The sequence below is a fragment of the Perna viridis genome, chromosome 1 (assembly GCF_037379345.1).
Source record: "Perna viridis isolate PV_CMFRI_1.1 ecotype Kerala chromosome 1, ASM3737934v1, whole genome shotgun sequence".
Taxonomy (NCBI): domain Eukaryota; kingdom Metazoa; phylum Mollusca; class Bivalvia; order Mytilida; family Mytilidae; genus Perna; species Perna viridis.
Window position 1 is genome coordinate 46,800,354 of NC_142445.1, and position 18,902 is coordinate 46,819,255.

Genomic DNA, 18,902 nt, shown 5'->3' on the forward strand with positions numbered 1-18,902 from the left:
TTTTAGTGGAGTCCGGATTGCTCATTTACTTTTGTTTCTATGTGGTGTTATTTTGTCATTTCATATTCTTTGTTGTGTGTTTCATTTTTTTCTATAGTGTTTACCATTGGAATATATTATTTTGATTACCACTCGAGTCTTGTCCCCTAGATAACTTTAACATCCCATTTTGGACGCACTTTAGACAATCCATAAAAGGACAACAGAAAAAAAAATAGCAAAATCAAGAATTTACTACAAACGAATTTGTAAAAAAGGAGCAACTACCTCTAAACTAGATACTTTGAAATACTCATAGTAAATTTTCCGCTAAAACGTTAGTATTTTGGCAGAGTATTACGATGAGCCATAAAAACTTCGAGCTCCTCATTCTCAAGGTGTTGGAACTAACTATAATTCATTGTAAAAAGAAAAAAGTTGCAAAATTTGAGATAAAAAAACAAACAATGCGTAAAAACAGAAGATATTCAGAAAGCCAAAACGTAAGAATACAGTAGTAGCAAGGACCAGGTTCGCAAGTTCCTTTGTTCATAGATTTGCTTTTATGTCATGTAAGGTCATAAACTATTATCAAAGATGAAAAAATAGGACGAAATAACATGAAATTCTTATAACAACATCATACTGTTAAAATAGATCGATGTATAGGCTTACAAGCCCAATGGCGAACAGCAACTACTGTGTTAGAACAAGGCTGGATTTGATATTTCCACTGATGCAGAGGTAACCAATAGAGAGGATTGTTAAGTCATTAAGTTCGTTGTAAAGTATATGTAATTCTACCTTTTCTGGTCAATTTCTAAGAAAAGATCAAGAGCGAAACAGACATTACATATGTAAATTTTCTGTTCTTTTACCAAATATATTATTTGTTAAGTTAATCAAAGAATTACATGAAATATGCTGAGATGTACGAGAACACTTTCTTCACACTGGAAAAATATGCTCACAACATTGAACAATTTTAAATTGTTAATTATAATGAAAGTGTAAAAATGAATCTTATTTAATGAAGGAAGTAACTTGTATCAAAAATAAATATTTAAAAAAATTGTACTTCATTCTTCATGTACATATAATTAACACATTGTCATTAACAATTAAGAGAGGAGGAGATTATTGAAATCTAACGCCTCATCTAAAATGAATAGTAAAAGTTAAAATAAGAAAAGTTAAAATAAGTGTATAGACACAAAGGTAAAGTGAAACAACTTCTAAGTGTTAAAGAAAAGGTAAAGGATACAAAAAGATAATTAAATTTCAGATGTAACATGCTTTTTATTGGATAAAAAAATTTGTCCATCATCTCATAAACAAAAATTTGTTACGTGACTGTGACGTCATCAACCCTTTTTGTTGATTTACACATTTAATTTTGATACTAAAATTAAATCATAAGGAATGATAGTTATATTTTTCGGTCTATTTTAAAAGGTTATTTCTTCACAGAACGAAGAAAATATAAGTCATTCCTTAAATAAAATAACTTAAATGGAATGTCTTAATTAGTTCAAAGTGCAGTATAGTCACTTAAATGGAACATCTATGCTTGAGTCACTGAAAATTAAACAAACGAGTTCACTTTCCAAAAGTTTTAGTTTAAGTTTTTTTCTGACAATTGTACTAATTATATATAATGCATTATGATTCAGCATATAAAGAATCAACTCAAATGCACATTCTGAGAGACTACAAATCTCCAACATTCATGGCAAGTTCAAATACAAAACAAATCAATTAGTTGACCATGATTATTTTGTTAATCATACATGTTGTAATTTCATGATGATAATTATGATAACGTTTCTCTACGTAAGTAAACATAACAAATATGAGAAGAAACTAGTACTTTACAAAATATAACAATAAATGAAACAGCTATGTACATTACAAGTCATCACAAATTTAAACTTAACAGTGGTCATCAGGGCTCTCTGGAGAATACTGAAAAGATCCATAGCAGGGGTGGATCCTGACACTTTGAAATGGGGGGTGGGGTGCCAGTCAGTGTTCCTCAGAAAAAGGGGGTGCTAGGACATTACTTACCATTTTATGTCAATTTTACACATGAAAATGACATTTTTTTTCAATAAAAAGGAGAGTTGCCAATCCCCTGCACCCCTAGATCCGCCACGGAATAGTCAGAATTCACTACCATTAACCTTAAAACAATAGTTTTAACACAACTAAGTCCAAAAGTGACAATTTACAACTGATTTGACAAGGCTGTAAGGCATCAACCATTTTTATACTGAAGGGGGTGGGAGCCTGGGATTATTTTGAAAAAAATAGAAATATTCCAAATTTGAGCAAATTTTTTTTTACCAAGCCAAAGAGAGAAAAAAAATGTAATTTAATATTTCTACCATCACTTAACAATGTAGGTTTTCAAATAACAAAAATTAACTCCAGCTACTGCTGAAAAAAATCAATTATTTTCATGTTTGCGTGAACAAAACATCCTTACTCAACATAAGATCCCAGCGTCCCCCCCCCTCAAGAAGAAAAAGGTCTGTGCCTAAATATCAAAGAAAGTCAATTTAAGAGCACATGTTTTGATAGAGATGTTTTAAAAGTAAAAAGGAAGAATTCAAATAAAATAAAAGGAAAAATGAGGTAAAAAACCACCTTTATATGAGTATTTTTGGAGCAAAAATATTCCACACATGGAATAAAAGTTAAGAATTCAACCTTCATTGCAAGTTCTGGAAGAATATTTAAACATAACAACAGGAGCCTTTGAAATTTTTCTTGTCTTTAACAAATTGTGTACCACTTTATTTAGAAATGAATTAAAACTGAAAACAAAATACTACAAAAATCAGTTTCAATTAATAGCATTTATCACATGACCTTAGTAATGAAAAGCCTTGAGGCTAAAATGAAAACTTGCCTAGTTACATAAAATAAAATAAAAAAAAACAAAAAAAAAAAAAACAACACATAATTCTAGTTTATTCAATTGCAGGCCATAGTATGTGACATTTTTTAGTCAATATTTTAAGCCATTGTCATCAGTGCAGTTTGTTCCATGCAGAAATGAAATACCTCAGGTAAATTCTCCAAATTAAACCAAAAAAAAATATCCTAAAAATAACAAAATGCAGGGCACACCTTCATAACACCACGGAAGTCCAACCCTGAACAGTATGGGTAATTATGGGAGACATATCAATCAATCTTAATACAGCTTTAAATTCTGAATGCAATTAAACTTTTGAAACAGCTAGGATAAGAATTCAACCAGAATCAAAGTGGCTTTTTGTTGATAAATGGTTCTAGTCACAACTTTTAATACAGATCCCAACCTCCTTTTAGGGGCATGGCACCTTGTGGTACAATTTAAAAAAGATCCAAATACTACTAGGTAGTAGTCAATTTATTATCCAATCAATATGATGATTGGTCCCTTTTGCCCTTAATTCTAAATTAGCTCAAGTCACGACCCCCACATCAATCCCATGATTCCTTTTGTGGTATTGTTACCATTATTGTGATTGTATGAACATTATGAAAATGCTTGTTTCTGGTCACTCATGCATAAATGGATGAAGTCATAACCCAAGAAATCGACCCAAGCCTTCCTTTGGTGGTATAACACCTTATGGTACAATTTAAAAGGGATTCATTTAATAATATTCAAGTTATTGTCTTGGCATCTGGAAAACCACTGTTTTTATCCGTTTTAACCCCCAAAATCAACCCCAGTTTGACCTTTGTAGTATAAAATAGTGTGAAGCAATAAGCTTTTAAAGGAGTTACAAAATTAAAATTCCATGAAATGCTTGTTTTGGCCCCTAATTCCAAAACAGCTGGGCCATCAACTCAATAGTCAATACCAACCTTCCTTTTTTGTGACATTGAGGCTTGTCATAAAATTGTACAACGATCTACCAATTATTACTTAAGTTATCCTGAAAAAAAAATAATGATAATGACAGCACCATTACACAACCACAAAAAAAATTGCAGTGGTATAAAAACTGGTCCCTACAATTTAACAACTTTTTACAATCAAACAAGTATAAAAGACATGAAATCTATAAATGAATAAAATATACAATTACATCATAAAAACCATGCCTAATTAATCTTTAAGACATTTTCATCAACATTTGAATGATATTTCAGGTTTAATCAACAAGAGCCCTACCATTTATAAAATACATACATGTTTTTGGTCCATTAGCCTTCTAACAAGTGACCACTTCAAACAAAATTATGAAAAATGGCTCAAAGTACATAATCTATACTTAAAGACAATGGTAGTACAAATAAAATAAGATATGCATTAAAATCAGTTTGTATTTTAAAGCTGCATTGGCTGTCATTTTTGTATTTTTTTGTTTCTGTTGAAATATGCTTTAACTTTGAATTATTTCTACTAAATTGTATTTTTCCTGTATAATTTCAATTGATATCCACAAATAAAATGCATAAAATACATGAAATAGGTGTCAATACATTTATTGTCTTGCAAGACAAAAAATCGACCTAGTTAAATTCTTATGCATGTGACTTCTAGTGACCTCAATTTGCACATGTGCTGTAAGGGTTGATTCTTTAAAATATAATCTGATTGCACAGCGAAAGTGGTTAATCAGTGGCAAGGAAGACCAATGGAATCGTTCGAATATAACGCAAGGATCTGTAATTTATGTATTGTGTTATTATGTGGCACAAATATGGTCAGTAATTGTCATTATTTATTTGAAAACTAATCAAGAAATAGATAAAAAGAAATGTAAACAACACAAGTGCTTACCTGTGTATCTGTTGTTATTATTTTTTTTTTTTAAGGTGAAAGTATTTTTAACTTGGGTGAATGTCCTGTCAGTACTCTTCGAGTAATGGCAAAAAATAATTAGATCAGAGCGATTGATCATCTTTGATTAAAAAAATGTTGTTTTCACAATATTCTGTACATCTTATTGGCATTTATTGCTCCAATTACATTACCACAAACTTATTTCACTGAATCAGAAAAAATCGATAGAATCTGAAGTCAACAAATTTGGCAGCTTATGCAGCTTTAATATGTATGCAATAAAATCAGTGGCATACATAAAAACAGCCACAACAGTTACAGTACTGACATCAAGATGTTGCATAAAATGTTGTATTAAGAATACCCCGACTAAACAATTTTATCAAATTATAAATTGTATGGTAAACAGGAAATAGATAAGTAGAGACACTATATTAGTTGTCATGTATAAGCAACATACCAAACATTTCAGCATTCCCTCCAACAGAAGCTGAATAATCTGTTACTGGAAAGTGTAACAGACAGACTGACAGACTGACAGACAAACAAGATGATTGCAATATTAGCTCCCCCACTCATTTGAGTGTGGGTAAAAAAATTAACGTGGCTTTGTGAGTTTTGGTCAAGTTCGATTGAAGTTAAAATTCAGCTCGACAGCCTTGGTGATGCTGTAAACATGTACTATCACATTAAAGCAAAACGAGAAATTGGTAAATGCACAATAACATCACTTCTGAAGACTTACATTAGGCTTCACATCTAATAGGAAATGACTACAAATAATACTAATGAGATTCAAATAATTTCTCCAGGTTTGACACATCTTTCTGACTGGGTACGTTAGCTATAAAATTGAGAATATTCCAAATCTTGCTTTCAGACCTTGCGAACAACTGTTATACCAGCATCACACCTATGTGTATTCATAGAAGGGTCCAGTACAGTCCATTTTCCTGTCATAGAGTCATAACATTCAACTGTGTTCAGTAAGGTATTACCATCATACCTGGAAAATCATATTATATCACTCATATAAAAAAAAGTAAATATTACACACATAAAGCTTGAAAAACTTAGCAAAACTTTAGTAAAGGATATCCCTGCTCTTATCCCAGTAAGCAGATGGACAATATATAAAGTCATCAAACATGAAGTTCATGCAACTTCTGTCAAATGCCACAATAAAATATAACTTTATATCATATACTTAGATTAAAATATAACTTGTTTTGTATATGCATTACAAGTATTTATTTTATAACCTATATCATCTACCCTATATCGCATGCCCTATATCACACCTCTAGACCTACATCACATACCTTATATCACATCCTTTCACTGACCATACTTAAAGAATGGTTAAAATATAGGATATAATGAACATGGCATGTTAAAGTCTGTATCACATGCTGTATCAACCTGAGACTCCTATATCACCCCAAGAGCCAGCGGTGATATAGGTCGAGGGTTGATCCAGCATGTGATACAGATTTTGACATGTAATATTCAGTATATAAAGCTTTTGTCATATCAAGTGACTCTGATAAAAAGTTGCAGAGAAAACTGTAACGATATAGTTATAAATAGACAATGGGAAGGATGAACTGTCACATGGACACAATGATCACAATACACCTCCCACATAAATGGGGTATAAAAGAAAATGGACTAGTTGATTAAATAAGTCGTACTTACACCGGAATAACAACAACTCATTAACAGAAAATTAACTAACTGTCAAGTTCATAAATATCATATTTTAAAATATTTTAGTTTCTTCTAAATCTTACCCTGCAACAACAAGTAGTTTGCCTCTGAGTACACATGCACCAACATAACATCTAGGGACTACCATGGGTTGGAGAGAAGTCCATTGTTTGGTATGTATACTGTATGATTCTACACTAGATAGGTGGTCAGTCCCATCATATCCACCACATACAAATATATGGTCGTTTAATACCGAGACACCAGCACCTAGAAAGGTAATCAAGTTTCCAAGTGACTTTAGAATGTTTCTAGCTATTCAAATGTATAATGAATGGATGACATAGACTTTAAATATGATTTGTGAACAATACCATAAATTTGACACTTGGCACAATATTGGCTGGTTTGAAAATTTTGGTCCAGTATGTTAAAAAGGGACACACATTTATAACAGTACACCTGAGTTTTTAATAAAGTATTTTTTATATAATCTGGCCAGCATAATGACGACTTACCAGATCTTCTACAGGACATTGGTTCTATATTGGTCCACTCCTCAGTACTTGGATCATATCTCTCTGCTGTGTCTAGTAAATTTATCCCATCGTATCCTCCAACACAGTAAATATTGTCGCCTGCAACAACCAGCCCTGCCCCTTCCCTCCCTACAGCCATGCCACTCAGTGTCCTCCATTGGTCCAGGGTGGGGTTGTAACATTCCATACTTGTGTGTCTGTTGTAACCATCAAAACCCCCACATACATAGATCTCTCCTGAAATATTGGAAAATAAAAATAGAGATGTTTTGATGTCAATACAAAACGTTCTTAACATATATCTCATGAATATAAAAAACATATTCATCCTATGATTTAGTTCTCAAATATATATTTTAAAAACTATTCTCTGTAACAAACTGTCCACAATAGTACTGTGGAATATAATGTAACAATGTAAAATAATGTTCAATTAATACAATTTTTTACAATCTTTATGGTGAAAAAAAATCCACGATCAAATCTATCGCCAATGAACATTTCTTATACCTACACTGCTCTGTAAGATCAGCTACAGACTGTGACATTACCCACCTTTATAAACAGTTACACCAGCTAATCCCCTCCTTTGTGACATGCATGCTACAGACTGCCACTGTGGATCATCCTGTGAAAGATCTAAACACTCAACCAGACTCAGTCTTGATTGGCCATCATAACCACCAATTATATAGACTTTACCATTGAGAGATGCAGCAGCTACATATCTCCTTCTCTTAGACAAGTTCTGAAAAGTTATTCACAACGATTTTACTACAGAAAAAGTACAGGAAAACTTCCCGCCAGAATTAGCACTATAACTAGTCAAAAAATAAATTTCACGATGAGTAGCAGATCTAAGGACATGAACATAGGAAGAGTTGTTTTCAGGACCTAACAGATGTATTTATACAGTTTCATTGATTATATTCAGATATGATGAATCAACCCTACCTGGTTTTCAGGCAGAACCATACTGAAAACTAAAAGATTATATAATTTAGTCTAAGATTAACAGGTGATATATATTGTTTTAGCTTTCCCACAGTGTTTCTAGTTATAAATAAATTGACTAACTGGGCGTCTTGTCCATTTTGAAGTTTTAGGATCATACTGTTCTACAGCCTCTACCATGTTCTGATGTGATCCAAATCCACCCATTACAACCAGTATATCATCAGTACCTAAAAAAATTAGGAAAAAAAATTGTAAAATTAACAGAAATAGTTTGAATGTTTATTTGTGTAATGAGCATGTGCACTTTGTTGTTCATACAGTTCTGTACCAGTACATAAAATTCAGACACTTTAAACAGTGTAGTGATTCATGGTGAAGAAAAACGCACCAAACAAACAATGCTTTTTTTTCAGTCTACATATGTTATACTTTCACATATATAATCATTTCTGCATTCAGATCTTCAATTTTGAGAAAATCATACATTCACCCCCCCTCCCCACCCCCCACTAAAATCAACCAAATCAAACTAAACCAAGAAAGATAACTCTTGCAAAGTGCCAAATTCATGTACAATCTATATAATGTTTATCCCAAAAGTGCAACACCCAAATGAAAAACTAAGACTGGTAATGTGATCAGTAACTGATCAGAAATAAATCTGAATTCGATGGGTTTTCGAAATGCATGAATCACCTTCTGTCTGATTTTTAAAAAGACTGATACTTAAGCATAAAGAAAGCAGTGACTTGTTTTTGTTTTTTATTTTCTTGTTGCTATATAAAAGCTAAAATACTTACCAACTCTTTGCTTTGTCCTCACACCAAACATTTTGTTCCTAAGGTCAGGACGAAGGTGAAATTTCTTAGCTTCATCTAAAAGGTCTCTACACTCATGGCTCTTTTTTATCAACACCTGACAGAGGTGATCATGACATGATTATTAGTAAGAGAATTTGAATAACTTACATAAAAATGACATAGAAAGCAATGGTATGAAATATACTCAGTATAGTTATATTGTCATGAACTTTTTTGTGAACACAAGTGATCATATATCTATAATTTATTTACATATTTGTCATATTAATTGATTATTTACATATTCTTTACTGTGATGACAGGATTGTTGATTCCAATTTATAAATAGATATTGATCATAACTAATAGGATACATGTTAAACCTGAGATGATACTGAAGAAACCTAAGTGTATACAGTCTTCAAGCTGCTTAGTCTGTTCAAATCTTGATTTGACTATTCACATGCTCTGTTGTGAGGTTACAATATTGTTGGAGATAATTCACATGCTGGAAACTTCTTTTCAGCCATCTTTTTTTTTCTACTTTTAGCTTATCAAATTTTTAATTTTCATTTTACTATTCTTTGAGTTCTTTACCATTTAACTCTATTTGGAAGCAAGCCAATAGCCTTATGAAAAACCACTGCTTTACTAAAAAGTAGTTTTTGTTAGTCCTAAATGGTACTATTGAGAGAGGACTATCATACCTGTTAGCCTTTGGAAAGTCAATGAGAGAGATTCTCCCTCACTGACACTGTCTCATAAGGGAGATTTTTATGTAAAAGCAAATATTTGATGAACAAGTTCAATTAATATTTTTGACAAAAATTTTAGTAATTTTAACCAAAATTTTAACCACAGTTTTTACATTTTTAAGTGGGAGACTCCAAATTTTTCATTGATTTTGTTGGAGTCTCCTCCTGGATGCGGGAGTGTTGATAGGTATGGGACTATGAACAGACAAAATGACATCATACCTCTTCATCTACAACATCTGTAATAAACTTTGCCGTAAGGATTGGTAGTCGTACATGTTGAAGTAACTGTGGTAACTTATCTGTTCTTGATTTCTCATCATGTTTGACCCAGTTCAGTACGGACTGGTATACTGGTTCCTCTGTGTTGACCTTTATAGACAATAAAGAACAAGCTGCTTAATCATGAAATTAGTACGCCATACTTGAACATAAAAATAATATTAATTTTAAAAACTTCACCATGAAATACAATGTATTGTATTACCGTTTAGTAGTGTGATTCCAGGAGAAAAATTGTTGTTTGTGGTGTGATTTAAGGAAAGATTTCAGCAATTTAAAGGTATAACTTAAAGAGGAAATCATCTAATGTTGTAATACCTTATGGCTAATGCAACACACAAGTCTTGTTTCAAGAAAAAAAGCTTCTTGATTTACATTTTGCATGTAACATTTGACATTATCTCAATAACGTTTAATGGTAAGTAACTAATACCAACAAACAATACACTATACATGTACCTGTAAATTGTCACACTTGACCAATGATTCTACTTGATCTAAAGGTAACATCTTAAACTCATCATGTCTGATCAGTTCTTCATAATGTTTTAGACAGAATGTGTCAGCCGCATGCAGCAGCTCAGTACAACTGTGTTGTTCAGCAAACACCTTTATTCCTAAACAGTTTGTAGCATCTAGTTGTTTCTCTAAGAAGGAACTGCATGCTTGTTTCACACCTGCAGAAGATAATGTATACATGTATACATACACACACAGAGAGAAAAAAACATGTATATCTAAAATGCCAACCATATATACAGGATAGCTATGTATGGTTGTCATTACATTTTAAGAGGATTTTCATGTAAAAGTCTGGCAGATCCTACAATATGGGTGGAACAAGGTAAATTTTATCCTACTGAATTTTTTGTTCCAATGTAATGTATATACCATATGTATGTCAAATAGAATAAAGTCTATTTTAAATCACCAATGGATGGATCTGAAAATGCATTTTAAGTTCCTTAACAAAGCAACCAAATAATGCGCAAAAAGAGTTATCTCCCTTTCTTCAAGGAATATTAATCCTTTCTGTGTAATTTATTTCTTTTTAATCACTGAAGCTATTCAAAAACCAACATTCAACTTTGATAAAGGATGCATTGATGATATGAAATGGGTGAACATTTTTTGAAAACAAAATTAGTCATGTACCACCCACTGCCTGATTTTTGCAAGGACATAAGGACACAATCTCAACTTTATAATTTTGCCAGAGATTGTTTGTTTTATATGTATACTAGAAAAGGAATGCAAGGGATGACAAAAAAGAGTTATTATTCTTTTAACTTTTTGTTTAAAATTCTGCTATCATTTTACATTGCTTTCACCATTTAGGCAATTCTCATAATTCATCAAAATCCTTGTTTCCTATATGTTGATTTGTATAAAATATACTGTAGAAGACCTTTTTTTTCATATAGTATAATTTTTCGTGGTTTCAATGGTTCAGACAAACCATGATTTAATATTCCCAATGAAATATAAACTTAAAATTAAAAATTCATAATCTATAATAGAAGCTATGAATTCAAAATTCTGAAAATTATTAAAAGAATCTTCTCAAAAATCAAAAGACCTTTCACAAAATTGTCCCATTTTGATAAAGTAAATACCTGTGAGTTGTAAGAGACAAGCTGCAGGTAGGAATTTCTGGATGAAAATTAACCCATTTGACAAGTAAATACCTGTGAGTTGTAAGAGACAAGCTACATGGAGAAGTTCCTGGATAAAAATAGACCCATTTGACAAAGTAAATACCTGTGAGCTGTAAGAGACAAGCTACAGGTAGAAATTCCTGGATAAAAATAGACCCATTTTGATAAAGTAAATACCTATCCGTTGGTTGTAAGAGACAAGCTGCAGGTAGAAGTTCCTGGATAAAAATTAACCCATTTTGATAAAGTAAATACCTGTAAGTTGTAAGAGACAAGCTGCAGGTAGGAGTTCCTGGACGTTTTCCACACTGACATTGACAGTCTCAGTATATACAAAGTCCAGTAGAACCCTCATTACATCAGCAGGAATCTCATGTAATGTTATAGTACTCTTATCTTTCTCCCACATCTACAATACATGTTCATAGTTACAGGGCCATTTTCTAGGATTCCACTATTCAGTCACCCAGGTCAAAAGCAATTATGGTGTGGGAGCATTGGTTTATTATGCCCCACTTTTCCTTAGGCAAGAAGAATACTCATTTTTTAAAAATGATATAATAAGTTTGGAAAGCAAACTTCAAGTGTGGGAAAATTCATCTTTATTTAGACTATTCTGTGTAAATGTAAAAGTTTGAAAAATCCTAGAACACCATGGGGTCTGATTAAACTGAGAAACAGAAATCAAGTCAACAAAATTCTTGAAAGAAATACCTTACTGTGTTCTACAAATAGTCATTCAAACTGGAATATATTTAATTCACTTTCCTATAAATCTCCCATAAATTTTTAGTTAAATCCTGTACATCTAGTTGTATTAATAAAGAAATCTATAAATCATGGAATAATTAATTGGAAAGATTTATTAAGAAAAATATGACCATAAGCACTGCAGAATAAATAAATCTAACAAAAGAGTAGAATTTGTATCAAGTTCATATTTACTGGTAATCTTCTTGCAATCTTGGCATGAGTGATCATACATACTTTAGTTATTCTAAACTGACAGTTGATTATCTTAGCTTTTTATTATGAAGATTTCAACAATGTTTTCTTATTCTTTGTTTTTTTTTTTTTCAAGTTATGATTTTAACAAATATGTACATTGTGTATAAAATTCCTGAACAATCAGTGACATCAAACTACATGTACATGTTCAAAGTATGATGTTTTGGCATGACGATGTTTGAGAGTGAAAATAGAAAAAAATGAAATTTCACATGTGAAATTTAAAAAGTTATTACACTAGAAAAATTCATTAATTCAAAGCTATTTGTGTTATAAAGAAATGAAAAACAGGCATGGCCTCTTTTATTTATATAAAATATGATTATCAAAATTAAATTGAACTTTAATTACTTTTGTACCTCATTAGTGAACATGGCACAGAAATAGTCACTACATGCTGCTAGTACTACCCGATGTGCTGGAAACTCCTCTCCATCAACTTTCAACATCACGTCACACAGCTTGTTCACCTTACGCAAGTTATTCATTGTCGTAAGGATTGATTTGGCATGACTGTCTGTGAAGATCTGTTGAGTCATTTTGAGGCTGTCAGTCATAACTGGACTTTTCCTGTATACCTGGATAGGTGTATCAGATGATGCTATGAACCATTATAAAACACTTGGTTCTTTCATTCAGATTTAGTTACATTGTGCCTTTTAGCTGCTATTTACAACCTAAAAAAATAATAAGTTTTTGTTAAATAATACAAACCAGTTCTGAAAAATTAAAGACAACTATCATTTAAAACACTGTCTTGCGCATCCTTCAACAGAGCCAGTCTAGTACAATCTGTACATGCAGGTGAATTTTTATACATTTTTTCTGTCAAATGTCCAAAGGCATAATTTGTATACATTGTATGTTACCATAATGAGGACTTCTTATTTTTCAACAGACCACTGGGGGTTTTCTGCTATAAGTATAAAATGAATTGTAATGAGAAAAAAAAAAGGTTTGAAACATCAGTTCTTAAAAAGCAATAGAAAAAAAAACTTTTGGATTACTGTACAGTCTGTGAACTGATCCGGGCAACTATTTGACAGATTGATTACCAATGATTGAATGATTGCTGACTGATCAAAACCAATGACAGGTGACCCATCTGATTGAAGTTTTGTTATATTTAATGACATATAATTGATTCATGTAAATTTGATCAGAACTAATCAAATAAAGTGCCACATTAAATTTACTTTGAGATTAATAAAATAAATTAATGTCTGAATTTATATAATATAGTAAATGTGTGTAAAAATGGAACACTCTATCAAATATACAAACAGGTCATTGATCATGTGATGTAACTAGAGGCTCAAGAGAGCCTGAATTGCTCACCTTGTTAAACATTTGCTTATTTGAAAAACTTGAGGAATGAGACAGGCTAAGTTAAAATCAACTGAATTGTCAAATGCAGGAAATGCTTTTAATAGCATTCTTATGACTAAAACCAGAATTTTGCTAAAGGCAACAATATTTGAATTATTTAAAAAAAAAAACTGTCTTTCCATCCCTATGTTCCACTTTTAGTACAGGCAGCCATATCTATTCATAGATTAAAAATCACAAGTCATTTTGAGCACAATACACTAAAGAACTAATATGCTTATTTTCATTAAATGATCTTAAATGGTTTTAGAGAAGAAAATTTTCAAAGTTGTACATGTGAAAAAAAAACCCCACAAAAACTGTTTCATGGACCGCAACTCCTACATCAGTCAATGAATGGTTTTGAAAATTTCAGCATAGCTCCGTCTAATCACACTGAACAATATTACCCTGCAAGAATTTTGCTAAAGAAAACAACTTCTGAGTTATTAGCAAAAAAACTGCCAATGCCAGAATTTTACTAGAGACAAACCGTTACATGTATTTTATGCAGAACACCCTAAGGACCACATTAACATTTTTTATGGATGTACAAATGTATGGTATTTGAATGCGTTTTAGATCAGCATGTGAAATTGATTACAGAGAACATGCATGTACATGTGCATGCTGAATTACTTCTGTAAGACTGTAATGCAGCTGAGTTACTTTATGTCCATATCAGACAAAATTTCAGAATTAAACAGGTAAAATACTTATTCTCCACAAGTGTTTCTATCACAATTTACTTAACCATTTCTATTTGTTATTTTGTAACCCCCAGAAAAAATTCATGTCTTAATGCTCTGAACTTTCCCCTTCTGCTTGTCTGCAAAGTTACAAGTGTACTTGGGTAATAGTGTGATAAAATCATAGGCCTGTTCTGACCAGTGAACTTTTCTTTTTTCAACAGGGATCTATAGCTGAAGGATTTAGATGTATTTACTTAATCTGTTCTTTTTGTTAAATCAGAGTTCATTTTTCAAATTCCATTGAGTTTTTTTATAGAAGTTACCCAAATATTTTTAAATTTCCTTTATCCTATATTCATTCCCTAAAAAATCATAATTAAGAAATACAGAAAATTCAGATAAAAATCTTTATAAAGTATAAACGAATTAAAAGACAACTTATCATAGATATCTTAATATTGACTAGACATACATTTTGTACATACATGTAAAAAGCATTTTGACTGCAAATTCATTGCAATTTCAAATGAATTAATCCAACATCAAATCTTGTGCTAAAATGTAAATGAAAGGTTTCCAGGAGCAAGGGCAACAAATTCAACAAGGAATCGTCCAACAATTTTCACTCAAGCAGACTTTGATAGAACTTTTCATAAGGATCATTTCAGGAATTGAAAGTTCCTTTCTTTCTATCATAGTTTTCAAGATATTGGCTGAAAACTGTAAAAAAAAGTCATTTTTCACTTTTCAAGGGCAATAACTCATACAAGAAGTCGTCTGACAACTTTGATCCCTACAGATTTTTGTAGGCCTTATAACAAGGATCATTTCAGCAACTGAAAGAATTTGGCTAAACCTAATGGTTTTGGAGAAATATGCAAAAAACTACTGTCTGACCCTTATGTTCTATATTCTATTTTTAGTAACTGCGGCCATATTTTTCAATGGATCGAAAATCCCTACATCAGTTCTATGCAGGAAACCCAAAGAAACATTCACACCAAGTCTGGTTCCAATTGGTCAAGCAGTGTCAGAGGAAAAGATTTTGGAAAGAAAAACATTGAAAATAGCAAAAAAAAAAAGTTGGAAAAGGGCAGTAACTCCAACATGGCTTAACACATTAAAACGAAAATTTGACCACAGATAGATCTCATCATGCCAATCACTTTTACCCAAGTCAGATTTTGGCTAAACCTAACAGTGTTGGAGATATATGCAACAACTACTGTCTGACCCCTATATTGTACTGTATTTTTAGTAATGGGGGTTATCAAATTCACATGTCAGCAGTATTTGACACACATCTGTTGGAGGTCTGTGTAAACCACACTCTGGGTAGAATGGTTCTCCAACACTTAAGTCTGACCCATGTAAAACTTGGTGTTACACTGACATAGTCTATTTTTAACGCCCAGATTCCACCTAGCCAACACCCACCATCAGTACATGTATATTGTAAAAGTCATAAAATTCAATGAGGCATAACAGGGGATTCATTGTAAGATACGATGTATATTCTGTCTGTGTTTCTCAGGTGTAGATCCTTTGTTGACTTGGAGCACTCCAGTTAGGATAAAAACTTAGTAATGTCCTGAAAACCTTGGTACATTCATTTTTTTTATTTTGTACATGTTTATCATATGTTGATGTATTATTTTTTATTTACAGCTACATCCAAGGAGTAGGAAATATGTAGAAATATTATTTCCTATTCTTATCAAGTAATAATGCAATATTTTGATTTTTGAATTCTGCACTTCTAAATTGATAATTATCATAAAAATTATAAATAAAACACTTTGAACAAATTGATTGTTGTACCAACAATTTTAATTCAAGTGACAATCTGGTGATGCTTATTGTTTCTTATAATGTTAATAATTGAATAGCTCTTTCAGAAATATAAGAAAATATTTACAGGTCCCAAGCCTTTTAGATAATATGTACATGTACATAACAATGGCAAAGAAGCCCTTTAATCAGGACTATGAACATCATCAGTAATAAGTAACAATACATTTTCCAAACCATGACAAGACGGCAACCCTGTTGAGTCTTATTCAGCCATTCGTTATGCTTCCAGTTTACTCTGAGACATTTTTTATTTAAGTAGTGCTCCGGGTACCAATCATGCAAAATGTGATTCATGGGTGGAAAGCCTACATATTTTTATTTTTGATATTTTGTTTGAAATGCCATAGTAAACAGAAATTAACAGTCAGTTTTTCATATACCCCGTGCTCTTAGGAGATAAAAATTATATAGAAAGCACTGTAATTTTCAAAATAAAGGGAGATAACTCTGTCAATGATGCTCAAATACAATAAAATCTATTAGATTTTCAATGTTGATTATCTCCTAAGAGTAGGCAGATTCGAATAGATAATTACACATTTCATAATATAGACCCATAAATCAACTAAATATCAAAAATAAAAATATGTAGCCTTTTTTTTAGGTATATCACATTTTACAGATTTTGCATGATTCTTACAAAGACTACTACTTAAGTACATTTCAAATACAACAAATACATTTGTATATATCCTCATTTCAATGATAAGTTTTGTTAAATGATTCCGAACTTTAATTGATCATAACCATTGTTTACTCCTGTTTAAAAACTATCCACTGACGATCTTTGCACATACATGTGTAGTTGTCTTTTTTAGAAATTTAAATGAACACATTGTTCATGTATACAATGCCTCTGATGTGCGTCTGGTCATCAATGGACTTCAATAAATTATAACTCAATACAGGACAGTTATGAAGTATTTATCAATGATAAATATTCGTTTTACTATTTTCTCATTATCTTGTCCCATTATTTTTGTCAATGGTAAATACCACTTGCTAAATCATTCAGTTTCAAATGAAAGCTTGACAGGCTATGGTGAAATTGAATATGAAACAAACATACCACTGACTTCACAAGTTATGTCCCTTACCCTAGGCCTACCTCCTTAAAGCAGGACAAATCAACAATTGACTCTCATTACCAGTATAGTATTTTCAAAAGTTCAATAGACTCCCCTGTTGTGAATTTCAGGGGTCCCCAATGAATTTTCGAGGTCAGGGACCCAGGTGCTCAGGACCCAATGTCCACATTGTCAGTGGAGACCAATGAGATTAACTTCACCGTGCTGGGTGAATTTAACACCTAGGTTAGTGATTCTCTGCACACAATTACAAACCAGAATATAGTGATATGCAAATTTATGAAATAATACAACAGTTGTTGTTAGTTGATAAAAAAACCCCATACAACCACCATGTACGTGAATCGTGTTCATATTCTCAAATGAGTTAATGAGACAACATTGATTGCCATTTGGCATTCCCTTCAACCCACTGAGTGATCAGCCAAATCAGAAAACAGCCGCAGACACAGAATCCCAATAGGGATTAACTCTTGATGAGTCTTGTTATTTAAAATATTTGTTACTCATTCTCTCCACGACATTTTTATCACTTTCAGATAACTATGAAGATGTTTACACGTTTATATGTTTAAAACAGACTGTTATATGGCAAAGTTTACTTCAAAACGCCCACACAAAGGGAGCTATAACATACAAATGCTGCTACTTTTCATCTGACCTGTCAATATTTTGAGAGTTAAATCAAGGCAAGGAAATGAAACTGCACAATATCTGGTGTATGACAACTCGCCCCTTTCAAAATGCACACCATGTCTCGTGAAGTCTGAAAAACCAAATTGACAGAATAAATGAAATATTTGTTGTATTTACATGATTTAATAACCTTACATTTAAAAAAAATCAGACCCAAAGAAACTATGGTATTTTTATCTTTGCAAAATTTCTGTTTTGTATGAAAGCCACAATTTTCATCCACACCCAGCACCACTCGGAAACACGGTAATAGTGCGTGGGGCAGAGATAACCCGTGCATCCCCACTCATCAACCAAAATATGATTTTCAGGTACCCTCATACCGGTATTTGAAAAAAATGACAATTATGGGTGAAATGGACGATATTGTGAAATTCCCAAAATTCCCCTTTTTATGAAAAACTCATTATTGTAACATTGAAACTGAAAAATACGCACCTGAAATGACATGATATGTTGGATACTTCGATAATCAAAATAATAGTACCCAACATGTCTATTGTACACTGTTTATATGTCAAAAAGTAACATTTAACTTCATGTTGTGGTATTTTTTTTTCATAGGTATGGGGGATAATTTCCTCCTATTTTGACTTGGTAAAGTTCAAATATTTATTACTTGGGCTCATTTGAAAGCTAGGACACTATATTGACGTACCGTTTTACACGAAAGCTTGATTAATCTACGGTATTCTGAAAAAAATGACAATAACGGGTGATTTAGAAG

At 32.0% G+C, this 18,902-nt stretch overlaps 1 protein-coding gene across 3 annotated transcripts; it reads right to left on the bottom strand.

Moving 5' to 3' along the window:
- Positions 1 to 1,577: 1,577 nt before the first annotated feature.
- On the bottom strand, positions 1,578 to 18,187 carry LOC148629045 (kelch-like protein 12). 3 transcript variants are annotated; one of them, XM_088542915.1, is made up of 11 exons: positions 18,141 to 18,187; positions 12,837 to 13,154; positions 11,725 to 11,878; positions 10,271 to 10,488; positions 9,752 to 9,901; positions 8,775 to 8,889; positions 8,095 to 8,201; positions 7,573 to 7,765; positions 6,997 to 7,254; positions 6,562 to 6,748; positions 1,578 to 5,774 (listed from the first exon to the last, which is right to left on the bottom strand). In XM_088542915.1, exons 2-11 carry the CDS (start codon positions 13,032 to 13,034, stop codon positions 5,645 to 5,647), a joined length of 1,710 nt encoding a protein of 569 aa, XP_088399041.1. In that variant the 5' UTR covers positions 13,035 to 13,154; positions 18,141 to 18,187; the 3' UTR covers positions 1,578 to 5,644. The 3 variants fall into 3 exon arrangements, with proteins under 3 accessions (XP_088399041.1, XP_088399051.1, XP_088399033.1); XM_088542925.1 differs by having other exon boundaries at positions 18,117 to 18,170; XM_088542907.1 differs by having other exon boundaries at positions 18,082 to 18,164.
- Between the last annotated feature and the right edge of the window lie 715 nt (positions 18,188 to 18,902).